Source organism: Budorcas taxicolor, chromosome 1 (assembly GCF_023091745.1).
Source record: "Budorcas taxicolor isolate Tak-1 chromosome 1, Takin1.1, whole genome shotgun sequence".
NCBI lineage: Eukaryota > Metazoa > Chordata > Mammalia > Artiodactyla > Bovidae > Budorcas > Budorcas taxicolor.
In genome coordinates this window covers 214,525,425-214,543,093 of record NC_068910.1, presented here as the reverse complement: position 1 = coordinate 214,543,093, position 17,669 = coordinate 214,525,425, and the positions used below count along the sequence as shown (strand labels likewise).

Sequence of the window (17,669 nt, the reverse complement as noted above, 5' to 3'; positions counted from 1 at the left end):
TGGAGAATCCCAGGGACGGTGGAGCCTGGTGGGCTGCCATCTCTGGGGTCGCACAGAGTCGGACATGACTGAAGTGACTTAGCAGCAGCATCTTAGGGTTGGCCCCTGTTAATTGTCTTTTCTCTTGAGACTAGGTCACATTTTCTTGGTTCTTCATAAGTCATTTAATCTGGAATTGTATCCTAAACATTTTCTAAGTCATGTTGTAGATAATCTGAATTCTGTTCTCTTCTTACACAGTGTGCTAATGTTTTTTCTTCTTGGAGCAGGCAAGCAACTTGGTCAGAGTTAAAATTCAAACTTGATTTCACCTGTGGTTATATAGTAGCTGTGCTCTCAGTTTAGACTTTACAGTCTGCCCCACATGTGTGTGGTTGAGTAGTCACCCACAGACTTTTCTGGAGTTTATATACAGACTTAGGTTTCACAGTATGTGCTCTTTCCTTTCTTGGATTGACCCCACCCTCCAATAGCTCTCATTGCTCTGGGCACCTTCCCTTTTCTCTTGAGCCAGAAACTTGCTGACTTTCCATTGGTGTTTTAGTTGACCCATGACACACCACAATTGCAATTTTCCTTTGGGCAAGGCTGGAAAGATGGGGATATTCCCCCCTGCTTACTGCTCCCTATGAGTTTCAACTCTCCTCAAGTATTTCCTTGCCTTTGTTCACTCCAAAGAGTTGAGTAGTTGATTTAATGTGTTCCCAGCCCCACCCAGCACATACAGCTGTTATCTGTGGAGGATAAGTTTGTTACCAGAAGCGAAATTGTTCTATATGGATTTTTCTATTTCATTGTTCTTTATAATTCATTTTGAATTAAGTTTTTTTTTTAAACTTCATGATGCTAGAGCTTAAATCATTGATTTTTAGGACAGGTGACCTTTATTTTGAAGGATAAGGTTTTGAGTGAGGAAAGCATATAACTGGAATTTAATATGATGAATTTTAGCATGGGCACAGTGTGATGGAGTGGGAGGGAGAAAGACTAGAGGTGGTACAGCCAGTGTCAAACTTTTCAAAGATACAGATAAGAGAGGATGGTGGCCTGAGCAAAGGGAGGAACGATCAGAATGAAAGCAAAGAAGCTGACTTGAGAGCCATTTCAGGGGTAGTAAAGACCGGGGTGGGTGATGCTTTAGATCCTGGTGACGAGGGAGCAGCAGAAGACAAGGGAGGGTCTCGGACTTTCTGCGCTGAAGGAGGAGATGCTTTGGGCAAGATAACATGGCTTAAGAGCATTGTTTCCTGAGTGACGTGGTGCTGTCTGATTTAGCAGCATGATGCAAGCATGGGCGTCCACCAGGATACTACGGCACGTGAACGTGAACTGGCAACGGCTGCAGAGCCGCCTCCAAGAAGCATGTCTTGGTTAAAGGAAGGGTTTTTAGTAACCTCTGCAGGAGGAGACATGAAAGGCCCCAAAATGACAGACACAGAATTATGAAATGCATCTAAAAGTCAAGTAGTTTCATGTCTTGGGAAATGAGCAAACTCTTGGTGGACAGCACTTGGCAGAGGAAGCCCAGTGTATGATTAACTTGTGGAGGCTAAAACTAGCCTCTGACTATTTGAAAACCAGGGTTAAAAAGTCTTCCTGTGTACAGAAATAGTGGACAGAACATCCGAGGAAGAAGACACTTTGTTCTCTACACTGAGAACGGAAAGCCCTCTCAGCAGTATCTAAAAGCATCCACTGGCATGGCTTTTAACAACAGAGCATCTGCTGGAAGTTTGCTTTGCCTGTTCATTCTGAAGAACTGGGAAACCAAGGACAATCACCATCACCAGAGGGACCCTTCATCTCTTCCAGGGAGAACGAAAGGAGGGTTGAGCATAACCAAGCTGGTGAGGAAGCAGGAAGGGAAGAAAAGTGTTATAGGTTGAATTGGGTCCTCTCAAAGAAACACGAGGAAGTCCTAATTCCCAGTGCCTTGGAATGGGACCTCATTTGGAAATAAGTTTCTTACAAAGATAAAATGAACTCATTGAGAGGTCCCTCATCTAACTTTTGTCCTTATTAAAAAAAAAAAAAGGAGGAAATTTGAACACGGAGAGAGCAGGCAGTGTGAAGACACGGGAAAAAGACCATGGGAACATGGAGGCAGAGGTCGGTGTGATGCTGCCTCAAGCTAAGGAGCTTCTGGGGCTTCCAGAAGTTGGAGGAGGCCAGGAAGAACCCCATCCTACAGGTCTCAGAGGGCCACAACCCTGCCTACACGGACTTCAGCCTTCTTGCCCCCAGAACTTTAAGTTAACAAATTTCCACTATTTTAAATCATCAAGTTTGTAATCTATCACAGCAGCCCTAGGGAAAGAATACAAATAGCTTGGCCCTCCCAGGAATCTGCTTTTATCCCCTAATGTAATAACAGTGACTGCAGCCATGCAATTTAATGAGGCTTGCTTCTTGGAAGGAAAGCCGTGATAAACCTAGACAGTGTATTAAAAAGCATAGATGTCCCTTTGCTAACAAAGGTCTGTAGAGTGAAAGCTATGGTTTTTCAAGTAGTCATGTACGGATGTGAGAGTTGGACCATAAGGAAGGCTGAGCATCACAGAACTGATGCTTTCAAGTTGTGGTGCTGGAGAAGACTCCTGAGAGTCCCTCAGACAGCAAGATAAAATCAGTCAATCCTAAAGGAAATCAACCCTGAATCTTCACTGGAAGAAGTGATGCTGATGCTGATGCTGAAGCTCCAATACTTTGGCCACTTGATGTGAAGAGCTGATTCATTGGAAAAGACCCTGATGCTGGGAAAAATTGAGAGCAGAAGGAGAAGGGGGGCTGGGCTGAGGATGAGATGGCTACATAGCATCACCACCTCAATGGATGTGAATTTGAGCAAACTTCAGAAGATAGTAGAGGACAGAGGAGGCTGGCATGCTATAGTCCATGGGGTCACACAATGTCAGACACAGCTGAGTGAGCAACAACTCCTATCGTGGTCAGCCTTTTTATGCCTGACTTCCAGCCTTAGATTTTAGACCCAGAAACAAGGTTTTGCTTGTTGCCTTTCTTCACTGACTCCTCCTGGGAGTAGGGTCTTGTCTCTGATTTGCCTGCCTTGGGTTTGGGTCCTGAAGTTCACTCCCTTGATCTCCCCTCTTTGTGCTGGGTTCATTTGCTATGTCCCTCTCACTTGCCCCTCTCTTTACCAACCTGTCTGTGAAATAGGGAGATTTTCAGCTTGGTCTTCCTGAGCATCAGGACATATCTGTCAGAGCCTCACTCCACAGTCAACTTCCCTGGCTTGTTTGCCCTGTGTTTCTAGCTTTCCTTGGTGTCTGGGTTCTGAGCCTGCCTGCTTAGCCCTGGTCATTATGGCAGCAGTGACTGCATCTCGCAGGGTCACTCACTTGTTCCCACTAGGTCCCCTACACTCAGGATCAAACTCTAGGGTGCTCTATTGGTTCTGTAGTGATTGCTCATCTCTACACAGCACTCTTTGTCTCTCCATCAGCCAAGATCTTAAAATGATCTCCAAATTTCTCTTGGAGGTTCTCTGAAGAGCCCAGTATATAAATTATTGCAAGTCAGGTTTTCAGAACTCAGCAAAATAACCCCTTGGAAACTTACCACTCTAACTGAATAGGCAGCACTTGGCCAAATCCCTTATTATTTGCCTTGCTGCTCTTCAGTATTAATTTAGCTTCCAAGGGTCAGGTTTGTGGCAACATAGCAACTCAACTGTGGTTTGTTTTCACTTGACAAAAACACATGAAAGCTGAACAACGGCTTCTTTGTTCCAAGAACATCAACTACCAAATCCTCCAGGCTCCTTTGTTCCAAGAAAATCAACCACCAAATCCTCTAGGCTCCTTTGTAGGAAAAGAGCTTAGGGAGGAAGACAGACTTTCACTTTGGTCAGTCCTGGGTTTTCCTCCCAGCTCTGTCGCTTCTTAGCTATGTGACTTGAGCCAAGTTGCTTAACTTCTCTGAACTTCAGTTTCATCATCTATAAAATGGGGATCGTAACACGCTTGCTTCCATGGTAGCTCAGTGGTAAAGAATCCGCCTGCTAATGCAGGAGATGCGGGTTCAATCCCCAGGTCAGGAAGATCCCCAGGAGAAGGAAATGGCAATCTGCTCCACTCTTCTTGCCTGGGGAATCCTATGGACAAAAGAGCCTGACGGGCTACAGTCCATAGGGTCACGAAAGAGTCAGACAGGGTTTAGTAACTGAACAGCAACAACAACAATGCTTATCTGATTTAAGGAGATGTAACTCAATCATAATGGATGTAAGGAACTTAGAAGCGAACTAGCTACATACACTTGGCCACCAAGATCTTCCTCTGGGATTTCTTAATTCTGGTTACCACTCTGTTGGTTTTTTGGCCAACTGTTCATCCCTTCTCAGATAAACAGTCGGTTTGTTGGCTTTGTTTAAATCTTGGTGAGCAGTGTTCATATTCCTGTGCTCTTTCCTCTCACCTGATGGATTAATATCATTTCTACCTTCTAAATACTTATCCCATGTGCTCAGTCTCTGAGTAACAGACCCCTGGTAGCATTCAGGGCCTCTGGATAATTATTCCAGGCTACCAGACTCGTGCTTTCCCTGGGTGATCTATTCTGTCATCACCAAGCTCTGGTTTTGACACATCACATGGAGAAACCAGCCCCATGGTGAAATTCCCATGTTGTAAATCTAGGGGATGGACTATTAGACCAGAAGGGAGAGACCTACATCACTGCACTTGTTTGTTGGGTGACACTGGATGAGACATTGAACCTCAGTTAGCTGTAGGGTCTTCTGTAAAGTACAGAAACCAGACTTGCTATACTTCCTTCGTTGGCTATAAAATGGACCATTAAATGTTTTGAAGTGGCTTGAAGCATTAAGAACCTATGAGTGAGTGTGTGTTTTATTTGCTCCCTGCAAATCCAAGTTGGGACTGGAAGGCTTGAGGCTTGTGTGCATGTGTGTGTGTGTGTGTGTGTGTGTGTGTGTGTGTGTGGCTTATGTGAGTAGAAGAGGCATGTCGCAATAGAACATGCTACAACATGCTTCCTATGTACCAGGTCAGTCCGACTGATGGTGGGAATGAGGGTTAGGAAAACCACATATAGTTCTGTGTTGGTGCAGAATGGAGTGTCTGTTGTTTACAGAAGACTTATGGCAGATCTTTAAATCACATGCAGATCTTCAAACCATATATAAACTGAGATCTGACAGACTCAATAGAGGTAAACCAAGAAAGATACAGAAAACAGCTCTAGAGACTGGTGTGAACACATGTGGGCCACTCAAATACGAGATTCCCTGGTGGTTCAGTAAGAATCTGCCTGTCAATGCAGGAGACACTGGTTTGATTCCTGGGTAGAGAAGATTCCCTGAAGAAGGAAATGGCAAATCCCTACAGTATTCTTACCTGGAAAATCCCATGGGCAGAGGAGGCTGGTGGTCTACATAGTCCACGGGGTCACAAAGAGTCAGATGTGACTTAGCAACTGACCAAGAGCATGAGGTACTATAGTGGAAGTGTAAAATTCAAGTAAAGGGATAGAAAATTTGGGGACTAAAACCTCAAATGAGGTAGAAGTTTCTGGAAAGGATATGGACTTTGCATGAAAAATTAAACCGCAAAGATTGTTTATCTGACTTTTTGAAGGCAGCTGAATGAAATCAAGGATTTCTGAGAAGAGAAATTATGGCTGCCAGGATGCTGTGTTTCCAGCCCAGAGCAAAGCTCCCCTGCCACTGTGACAATTCCCCATACATTCACCACTGCAAAGACATGGTGTGGTGGAGGCAAACCTCTTTCATGTCTTGGACATGGACAGCTCAGTTCTCAGCCAAGGTCATCCCACAAGGGCAAGCAGATGCTTAAGATAATGGAGTAGAATATGATACGTGTCTGAGAAATTTCATGCAAATTGAAATTAATAAAATGTATCCTCCCAGGTGATGAGCCTTATTACTGTATTCCAGATCACTGTGCACTTTCTGGAAAACATTGTTTTTTTGGCCCAAACAGCATCCTCCAATTTGACTTCCTACCATATGCACCAACCTTTTACATTTCCACCTGTCACATGCTCACTAAAAGAAACTTATCTTGCCATCACTGAAAATATCACAATGAATCACCCAAGATTTCAAAAGAGCAGGTTCCAAGAAACACCTGCAGAAAGTTTGGAGCTGTGGCAGCCACTTTGTTGTGTGTGTGTATGGTGTCCCCATAAGAGGACCATGGCTGTTTCTTGGGTACAAATCTCTACAGTGTGGATCTTAAACAGCTGTGTTGCTTTGCAGTCACACCCATACTGATACCTTTAAGGCTTATATAATTGTGTGTTTTCTTTCTTTTTACCCATAAAACTAAAAAGGCAATGAAGTGCAAGAAACTTTAGTAAGAAATAAAGTGCAGAAAGGATGTTGTTAAATTGTTAACTCGATCTTTAATCATTGACTAAAATAAAATGAGCAAGTAGAACATCATGGCAAGAGAAAGACATAAGGTAGAAATTTCATTTTCTTTTCTTTAATTAGAAAAGAAACAAAATACATTCCTTTAGGCACTGGTATAAAATACCATCTTAAAAAGTACCGGCTAATCCCCAAATTATTGTAATTACCATCATCAGAAAAAGATGTTTCAAATGATAATTTTCTTCTGAGCTCTCTCAGTTCAATTCAGTTCAGTCACTCAGTCGTGTCTGACTCTTTGTGACCCCATGAATCGCAGCACGCCAGGCCTCCCTGTCCATCACCAACTCCCGGAGTTCACTCAGACTCACGTCCATTGAGTCAGTGATGCCATCCACCCATCTCATCCTCTGTTGTCCCCTTCTCTTCCTGCCCCCAATCCCTCCCAGCATCAGAGTCTTTCCCAATGAGTCAACTCTTCGCATGAGGTGGCCAAAGTACTGGAGTTTCAGCTTCAGCATCAGTCCCTCCAAAGAAATCCCAGGGCTGATCTTCAGAATGGACTGGTTGGATCTCCTTGCAGTCCAAGGGACCCTCAAGAGTCTTCTCCAACACCACAGTTCAAAAGCATCAATTCTTCAGCACTGAGCTCTCTAAGAAAATATTAAATCCCTGTCCATCAGAGCATGAACTATAACATCATAACCCTTCCAATAAAATGAGAAGAAACTCAAGACTTCAAAATTAGCTTTATTGTATTTGTTATTATTTTACAGATGAGAGTGATTCCATATATATAATAAAAGAAAGGTGATAGAGTTATATATAAGAACAAGAAATGGTTTGATAAATAGAGGGATGATTTCATAGAACGTAAAAAGATCTATTTAAAGCTGATTGGTCATTGGGTTCAGTAGTGACTGAGTACACACACGTTAGTTTGAGATTTCTAATATGTACCAAATAGTAGCTCAACCTTGAGAAGCAGAAGTCACTGTTATGCTAAGACAAATTTAAGACTAGATAAAAATCAGAAGAAAGCAAGGACATGCATCTTGCCACATGGTATAGCGATCAGATCAGATGGAGTGCTATATATAGCAAGAGAGCATGGTGTGACGGAGATTTTGGTAAATGCACACTGCCAGGATTTACAAAAAGTAGGACTGTTCGCTTGTAAAGTCTGCCTGTCATTTGGGATTTCCATCTTCATAACATTCCCGTGAATTTCATTAAGTGGTATTTTGGAGTGAGTCCTTTTGGAATGGAGAGGACTGTTTACCAAAGCATTCTTTTTTGTAACTTACAATTCCATGACACTCTACAGAAATAATTCTTCAAAAATAGATCCAAGTTGGCTGTCATCCTGCCTTCCTCTCCTGACTGCTGTTAAATACTTTCTGTCAGCACACAAACACAGTTTCCTCTTGTGATCTGGAAGTTTGTTTTTGTAAAAAGTCCCTGATACCGTCATACTTCCTGTAATGATTTTATTTCATACAACATCCTTAGTCTTAAGATTTGATTGCAGATGAAAGAATATGGTTACCTTATAGTAAAGGGACAAAAAACAGTCATCCGTTTGAACTCCCATCCAATCATGCTCTTGGAACTCTTTACTTTTTCAGCAATATTAAAGACATTAGCAATAATAACAATCATAGGAATAATAAGCTAAAAGGTCATATTTCTTAGCTCGAAATCAACAGCTTCTTATTTTTTTTCTAAGAGCATGCATACTATGTAATCAATTGTAGTAGCTCCCTCGGAGTCTTATTTTGAGTAGGTTTTATGTCTAACATGAATATTTTTGAGGAGTGAAATTAGATATCTTACGTTGTTGTGAAGGCATGGATAGTAGATAAGATCTAGCCTTGAGGAAAGGTAAGATCATAGCTAAGTACATCACAAGGTTGGAGCTGTTAAACAAAAAATGTGGTAATGGGCTTTTAGGCAGATGCCTTTATCTTTGGTTTTACCCATCTAGTGGTGGTTAGTAATACAATATGATGTGCCAATTGTTCCCAGCCTTTCTGTGATAAAGAGCATGCCCAAAATTTACCAAAGTTCCTGTGTTTGGCTGAAATTATCTTTACTAGGAGGCTTTCTAGGTGGCACAGAGATAAAGAATCTGCCAACCAATGCAGGGGGCATGGGTTCAATCCCTGAGTCGTGAAGATCTCCTGAAGGAGGAAATGCAACCCACTCCAGTATTCTTGTCTGGAGCAAGACAAGAATCCCATGGACAGAGGAGGGCAGTGGGCTACAGTCCTTGGGGGTAGTAAAGAGCTGGACACGACTGAGCAGGCACGCACTGCGCTACCTTTACTAGTCACGCGGCCTTTATCCACATATATGACACCTTTGGCATTTATGCTCATGTGCCAATCACATCTTTTGACTTCCATAATCAATTCTTGTAATTTTATTAGGAATTAACTATCCACTCCAATCAACAGCTTTTTCTCTGTCTTCTATTTTAACATACTAGCAACGTACTCATTGAAAGATAAAAGTTCCTATCCCCAGTTTTTAGGCATCTAAAGGTCCACAAATTATTACTACTAATTTGGATTGATTATTTTTAACCCACGGGTTTATTTGGCTTGCTAGAATGGTTGGCAAAGATGAGGTATAGTCAACCAAGCACACGGGCAGTTGAGAGGAAACTGACTCAGGAGAGCTGACAGAGGGTGAAGATGAAGTGAAATGCCTGGAGCTTTATTTTCCCTCGTGTTTCTCTCTCATTATGTGTCTAGTGGAAAAATTTTGGAAAAAAAAGTTGGACTTAATCCATCAGTGTTTCTTAAGAGTTAGGAAAATTGCTACTCCTGGGAAGCCAAAGGATATGATGATGGTTTGTTGAAATGTGAGACTGAACGACCAATATTTTCTCTGAAGTTCGTTTTCACTGGTAGAAGTCTGTTTACATGGAAGCCTAGCTAAGTCAACTATTAGCTTTTATTATTTTTTTTTTTACACCTTTCTCACTGCCTTCCTTACTCTGAAGACAAACACTTTGTTTCAGATTTCTTTAAAAAATCAAAACCACAGAACAGCAATTAAAAAAAAAAGTCTACCAAAGAATATACAAATGCCTCAAGAAGTTAAGTAACTGCTTTATTTTTTTAAATCTAATTATAAAATTAAATTCTAATTATACTTTTTCATTATAAATTCTTACTCTGGAGACTCAAACTCTTCTTGCAAGGCACCTTATTCTGAGAGCAGAAGCCACTCTTTGTTGGCCAGAGACCCAAGGACGGGTTGGCAGGACATTCTGATTAAAGATAAACTGAAATTCACAAAGGGCAAAGTATATGTATTAATAGTTAATCAATTAGAAGTGAAATGTTAAGCTTTAGACCTTCAGGGTAAGTCTTTCTAAGGGAAGAAAATTAAGTGCACCTTGGACTTGCTGCTGCTACTGCGGCTAAGTCACTTCAGTCCTGTCCGACTCTGTGTGACCCCACAGAGTCAAATGCTGAAACAAGCACACTGCAGAACTTGGATATTAAAACTTGAAATGCTGCCACCTTTCACCTGAAAAAAAAATCCCTTCCAGAAGGCTATGATAAAATAGCCTGCATTCAAAACTAGCTATTTCAAATATTTAACAAATATTTCACAGAATATATATAGTATGCATGAAAGCCAAGAGTGAGAGGCTGGAAGGCTTTGCTATTGTCGCACCATTGGATGTCTAGCTCTTTGACCAGAGACTGGGTACAGAACCATGCCTGGAGATGAGGCTGCTCCTTTACTGAGGTACCAGGGCAAAGGCTTCAGGTCTGCCTGACCTTGCTTTTTTCTTTCCTTCTTTCTCCAGATGATGTCTGAGTCCTGAGGATTCAAGAAGGAAGAAAGAGTCATCCTGCAGTAGAAGTGTCCCTTTTTTAAAAAAATCTGCCTCATTTAATCAACCCTGAATATTCATTGGAAGGACTGATGCTGAAGCTCCAATACTTTGACCACCTGATACGAAAAGCTGACTCCTTGGAAAAGACCCTGATGCTGGGAAAGATTGAGGTCAAGAGGAGAAGGGGGTGACAGAGGATGAGATGGTCGAATGGCGTCACTGATTCGATGGACATGAGTTTGAGCAATCTCCAGGAGATAACAAAGGGTAAGGGAAGCCTGGCATGCTGCAGTCCTTGGGGTCACAAAGAGTCGAACATGACTGAGAGACTGAATAACTACAACAAAATTTATATTTTTATTGGATTGAAATCAGTCAATTCAGAGAAAAATCAGACAAAATAATTGTCTATATAGCTAGTCCAGTCATTCATGGCAGTTTTTACTTTTACCCAGTTCTTTTAGGTTTCTGGAGTCATTTCTGGGCTGTAATTTCCTGATACGTAGGAAAGAAAACCAAAGATGGTTTGTCTTGATCACTGAGTGAATCTTTACTGGGCTGTTTGGTGCCATTGCCTACTGGGTGCCATGTCAGTACAATGCTGCTGTTTAGTTGCAAAGTTGTGTCTGACTCTTTGGCTACCCCACGGACTGTAGCCTGCCAGGTCCCTCTACCCACAGCAAGAATACTGGAGTGGGTTACCATTACACTATATTTTATTACATAAGTAAGACACGGCTTGCAGATTACACTGACTCGCTGCTGTTTACATTGTGATTTCTCAAATGGAAGAGGATAGTTTTGAACAACTGCACAGAGAAGGCTTGATGCACTGGAAATGTTTCAAAATGCAAAAACCCTTCTCATGGTTCAAAACACTCGGTTAGTTTGACTGTCCTTAGTTGGATGTTGTGTATGAGTCTGTTTCAGTCAGATTCATGTCCAGATATAATCAAATAATTTTGCCACCTGAATCCTTTTGTGAGCATGTTAACACGAAAGGATTTTGTACAAAGTAATAATAAGTAAGTGTGCTTGGAAAATACTAAGCTTCAAATCAGATACAGCTTTAGTGCTATTTATTGAATAGTTTGTTATAACATGATTTATTGACTGATACAAGCATTGGGTTTTGGGAAACTACATGTTTATTTTGTGTGTATTGCAATAGATCAGATGATCAAGTCTTCCAAATTTGGCCAAAACAGATATGCAAAATGAACATAAAGAAAGACTCTTCAATCTTATGCTATATCATTGTACCATATACAATATAAGTATGTAATATCCCCAATCTTGATCACACTTAAATTAGCACTGATGTAAATGTGTGAAAGAAACTTTATGGTACAAGCGAAAGATTATAAACATGCCGATGCATTATTTTCCTGTGATTTCACTACATTATACAATTAAAAAGTTTAATAATTGAAAGGGCTAATATCCAACTACACTAATGTGATTTTTTAAAGAGAATGAAGATCTAAAACAAACTGCCATAAAGTGATCAACAGAAACAAACAAACAAAAAAACCCTTCCTGAATAACTGAAGACAATAACTTCTTGTGTACTAGGATTGTTTTTTAAACTTTTACAAATTCAACTCCATTGTTTTCATACCTGTGTTAAATGTTCACTTACGGGTCAGAGGTTTCAGCACGTTTTGTGTTTAATGGAAGGAGACTTGGGATTATGGTAACATCATGATGTGACACCATTTCACAGAAAACCTGAATCCAGATTACAGGCCCTGTTTGCTCTGAGTCCCGACGCTCCCATTCTTAGAGAACAGAATAAACATGAGCACATTTGTCGAAGACTTGCTGTCTTAATCACAAATGTCTTTGCGGATAATTTCCACCACCATGATGGAAGAGCCAGGAGGAGCATGCCTGTGTGTGTGTGTTTGTGTGTTCAGCTCAGTGTATGCATACACATGGGGTCACGCGCACATCCATTCTTCTTGAATGAATGTTCAAATCTGTCCTGGTCTGAGTGAAATGAGAGTTCACCTTTTGCACATTTAGCCAATCCCAGCGCATTGATTCTCCGCCCCCAAAGAAATGCTCTAAATCCTGCCAAAATCCAAACGTTACTCTGTAACACTGAGTTGTATGAGATTTATTTCAATACTGAGGGCACGCTTTACATGCTATCAGGTATCAAGCTTTGTTCATGCTTCAAGGAGTCATCTGCATTTGAACTCCTTAGCCTTGGCTCCTTCTGTTCTTCATGGCCCCAGCCAAACTCCTGGACTTCAATGTAGGAGCAAATTTTCGACTGTTATGAAGCTGAAATTTTCTTTTGTGCTGATTGTAATCAACAAGCATGTACTTGACTTGAGAGAGACAACCATTACTGCCAAGAGTGTTATTTTGCTCTTGAAATGTCTGTGGCAGTTCCTCTGTGGATAAGGTATTTTAACAGATAAGGAAGGCAACCCCTGAAAGGAATATTGGGCCATAATAAAGAATAGGGGATAGGGATGAGCAGAGTCCCTTGGCTTCAGAAAGCTACTTCAGAAACTCTGTCAGGAGTGAAGCTTTTCAAACTTTCATTTTTGCATGAATCACTTGGTGATCCTGTTAAGATACAGACTATGACTCTCTAAGCCCATGTGGGGCTAATTTACTAATAAAGCTCCTGGATGACGCTGATGGGTGCTGCTTGTGAACTATATTTTAAATAGAAAGGGGCTAGTACATTTCAACAAAAAAAATTAATGTGAACAATCATATCAGCTCCATTTGCATGTTTTTACAGCAGTTCATTCTTAATTTGATCAATTTCATTCTATACAACAACATTCACTGAAAAAGGTAAAAATGGAATTATTATACTTTGTGAATAGAGTCCCTTTGCCCCAGTTTATGTATGACCAGATAGCCTCCATTATAAATACTGTTTTCTCTGCTTGAAAAAACGAGTGTGTTTTAAAGCAACGACGTAAGTGGATACCGAACCACATATCAGCTCTCGATTGTGATGTCTTTCATGCTTGGACTAAATAAATACTTTATATTATAGCTGATGTCCTTGTATAAGAAGTGCATTTCCTTTCAGTATCAGCATCCTGAAATGTCTGTCCATGCAGCAGGACATTGTTCCCATAGTCCTCCACCAGCTTTTTTGAAATGCAGCCCCCTTTAGGAAAATTTGAATTTGGGGAGTTTGCTTCAGACAGAGCACTGAAGAAAGGAACCCTCTCAGACGTGGCAAAGGTTGTTTAAAGCCATCAGATCCGAGGAACAGGTCTGTAAGCCTGTGCAGTGTTTCTGGGCGTGGCCACACATTTTCAGTTCCCGGGTGATCTCTGTGTTGGAAGGGAGCTCAGATGTGAAAGCCACTCGGAGATAAGCCGAGGCAACACCACTGCCGTCAGACATTGCTCTGCTGCAGCAAAAGCGTTCTCAGCTCTCTTTCCCTCTGATCCTCCTGCCTGTATTTCTCTTCAAGTTTCTGCTTCTCGGAATCTGCGCAGTAAAAGGTACAATCTGGGCTTTTCCGGATCTGTTCAAACTGACTGAAGTCAGCTACGTACTTGCCGGTTTTTGAGAGAGAGACGACAGGCACAAACTCGAAGCCCCAGTAGATCTCCTCCGGGATGTAAGATGTGCGGCTCTGGCACACGGCGCTGGTGGACTCCACGGTGGCATTGAGGAGGACCACCAGCTCAAACTCCTTCTCCTTCAGGTTCTGGGGGGTGAGATCCCGCAGGGGGCTTGTCTCGTCCAGCACGTGGTAGAACGTCATGGGCAGGATGAGGAAGGGGCTCTCGGAAGAGGAGTCCACATGGAACTTGACGGTGGCCTGGTTCAGGAGGATCTGCTCGCCCTCCTTGGTGACATGGGTCTGGAGGAGCTTCCCCGAGAGCTGGCACTGGATCAGGAGACTCTTCCTCATGTTGGCCACCTGGATCACCAAGCACAGCTTCCCGTTCTGCTTGGTGATGACGGCACAGTGGCTGAACTTGATGGTTTCTGCCCGTTTTTTGGGTCTGGCAATTTTGGCCAGAAAGGTGCCCGTGATGAAGATCTCAATCAAGGTGGTGATGACCAGCTGGGCCACCAAGAGGAAGATGGCATGAGGGCATTCCTCGGTAATGGAACGGACTCCATAGCCGATGGTTGTCTGGGATTCCAGGGAAAACAGGAATGCCCCGGTGAGGGAGTCCACTCTCATGATGCATGGGGTGTGATTGGAAGGGGGCTCACTGGGCTCCAGGTCCCCATGGATAAAGGCGATGGCATAGTAGATCACCCCGAACAGGAACCAGGTCATCACGAATGTGGCAGCAAACAGGGTAAGCTTGTATCTCCACTTCATGTCGATGACGGTGGTCCACAAGTCTTGGAGGTAGAGCAAGTATATGCCATCCACTTTGTCGATTCTCACGTTGCTGTGCCCGCTCTTGGACATGACTCGGGGTCTGCTGGCCTTGAGGCCAGGGCCAGCGGTGTGCTTCACCAGGGGCGTGCTGGCCATGCTGATGTGAATCGGGTCCACGGTCCAGCTCACAGGACCACCTAAGGAGAGGACAAAGAAAGACGTCCCCTTACTCTCACATGTCCAGAAAGTAGAAACAGGACACTCCTGCGAGATAAAAGTGAATGTACATGGAAGTTCACAAGAAAGGGGACGACTAAAGGCCAAATTCACCAATGTGTACCTGGGGATGGTGGCAGGAGAGAGTGTGGAGCAGAGACTGGAGACAAGGAGACCTGGGTTAGAGTCTTTCTTTCCAGCTGACTCGGTGTGTGACCTGGGGCACGTTATTTAGCCTCTCTGGACCCCAGCTACCTAATCTGTGAACTAGGAATACAGTCTACTCCTCAGAGTTTTTGTGATGGTTGAATGAGATAATGGCTGTAAAGTGTCAAAACAGAACTTCACACTCAAAAAATGATGCTAATCTTCTTTCTGATATCATACTCACAAGCTTCCAGCCCACAGAGTATCGTGAATATTTACATATATTCAGCTTTCAAGGATTTTCAAGTATAGAAAATTTAAAAATAAGTTGACTTAGCATAGGGCCAGTACTGATATAACTAAAATGCTCCATCCATAAGCTACTTCTTGATGTAGTGATGGAAAACGTTAGCACAAACTTTAAAAACTTGGGTACCATTCATAAAAAATTTTAAAAGCTGTTCTTTTGCATGATATAGCAATAGCCATTAATAGCCATTCATTTCCCCCCATAGTCTGATGAATTATTTGGAATCCTTGATCTGTCCCAGTTCTTGATTACGATGGGAAAGATCAAGCTATCCAACAACCGAAAACAAACCTAGAGAAAATAATCAAGATTTATTAATGGCTGTTTCTGCTGAGATAAAAGTTATCAATATAGAATATTAGGTGTAGCATTTAGGTATGGCACAAAAATTCTGCCTTCTTTTGAGCTAAGTAGAATCAGCCTAAGTGTCTATTTTGAAGAGCTAGCAAACCATTACATAAGTACAGGCATCTGACAATGTAGCAGAACAGACTTACCTGGAAGAGGTACTAGGCTGCCATGCTGAGCCCCAGAGAATGCTCTGCATTTACAGACGGGGAAAAGCTGGGGTGAGGCCACGCAGCATCTTATAATGCCTCCCTCGTGACTGAGATAAGTTACCCCTACATTCCTTGGAAAAGATAATGTGAGTGATTACAGGGTTACCACTGGGCTGGCATGATTTTCCACCTCAGTGGCATTTTAATAATAATAAAAAATTTCTCCCTTTAAAATGACACTGGCATACAATGGTCTGTGATTCATGCAGTAATCTTTGCTGTTGGAATAACGTTGTCTCAGTAGAATTTTCTAAAATAATCCTCTGGGCAAATCCCTTCAAGGAATCTGAAACTGTATCCATTAAAGGCTAACACCTGTTGAGGATGCAGTAAATCTGTTGGGATTTTTAATTTTCCTCTTGCACTGTTAGAGTGTGCTGTTTACTGCCTGCCCCTTGAAATGATTTTTTTTTTTTTCTCAGAAAGGGGAGTCTCTTTTTCATTTTCCTTGCAAAGAATGGCCCTATGTTCTCCAGAATTTATTTTTCTTGTTAAAGACTATTCCACTAATTTGGGGACCAGTCTAGATGAAAAGTAGGCTTCCCTGGTGATTTAGACAGGAAAGAATCTGCCTGCGATACAGGAGACCCGGGTTCGATCCCTGGATCAGGAAGCTACCCTGGAGAAGGGAATGGCAGCCCACTCAGTGTTCTTGCCTGGAGAACCCCATGGACAGAAGAACCTAAAGGGCCACAGTCCATGGGGTTGCAAAGAGTTGGACACAACTGAGAAACTAACACTTAGATGAAAAGTACAGGATATAATTTAGTGTGGGCTTTGTCAGACCCTTAGCAGCCCCTCTCAGGAATCAAGAGGAAAGCGACCACAGTGGAAGTCTGGAAATATAATGCCAGGCTGGCATGCCCAAGTGCCTAGTCAAGCTCAGAACATGGGCACTGGCAAAGACAAACTCGGCTTATGGACAAGTAATTGCATGCGCTTAAAATAAAACGAAACTCTTAGGGGAAAGTGCATGCCATTCAACCCACTGAAGTGAAAACAGAAGCTTAAGTTTTCTTGTGCGCATAATACACAACTGTCCTGCGGCACAAACGAAGCTCCCAGTTCAGGCTTCTGCCAGAAGCTGGGAGACTTGGCCCTGTTGTTACGAAGGCAGGGCCACGATGCTTCTGTTTTAACCTCTCTTTCAAAGGGGCAGAGGAGGCTAGGAATGAGCTGACTCTGTCTCCTTTTTCTCCCCAAAGCTCTTGTGCTGCAGTTTTGCACAACTGTTGTTGGAATCAATGACCCCAATGGTCATCTGAGGATGGGGGTCATATACGGGGGAAGAAAACCTAGATGGATGGGGATAAGGGCCTTGGGATCAGCCTCTCACTGTGCAGAAGAGTGGCTGGTGGACAGTACCCCAAGGCTAAACACCCACCTCTCCCTCCCACCACCCCACGCCCCCAGAACCGTGTGCTACCTGGGGGCTCACTCGGCCAGCCGGCGGGTCAGATGGCGTCTTCTCCAAGGCAGGTGGATGGTCCTCACTCCCCTTCGCCTAGCTGGCTACCATGGGACTCTGCTACTTCCTGAAAGAAAGAGGGCCACGTGGAGCTCACAGGTGTTTACTAAGAAACTGACCCAGTGAAACTGACCCTCAGAGTTCACCTTCCACCCCCCACCCCCGCACCCCTTGGCGATCTGGCAGGGTGCCCGGAATAGATCAAAGCTCAAGGAGTGTTTCAAGAATGAAACTGAAGCCCCAGCCACAGCCCTCACTGTAGAATTCCTACCCTCTGGAGGGAGCTCAGTAGTAAAACACCCTGGAAAGAGTGGGTTAACTCACCCCCACCGAAGCCCACTATCGACTGACCGGCAAACAGGGAGGCAGGAAGGGGAAGTGCAGAGGAAGTAAACAGTGAGAA

General features: G+C 42.9%; 1 protein-coding gene across 1 annotated transcript; it reads right to left on the bottom strand.

Moving 5' to 3' along the window:
• Nucleotides 1–13,614: 13,614 nt before the first annotated feature.
• Nucleotides 13,615–17,317, bottom strand: KCNJ15 (potassium inwardly rectifying channel subfamily J member 15). The gene is given in 3 exon segments (XM_052645863.1): nt 13,615–14,762; nt 14,896–14,905; nt 17,225–17,317. Coding segments are annotated over 3 exon segments (1,251 nt in total).
• Nucleotides 17,318–17,669: the final 352 nt, after the last annotated feature.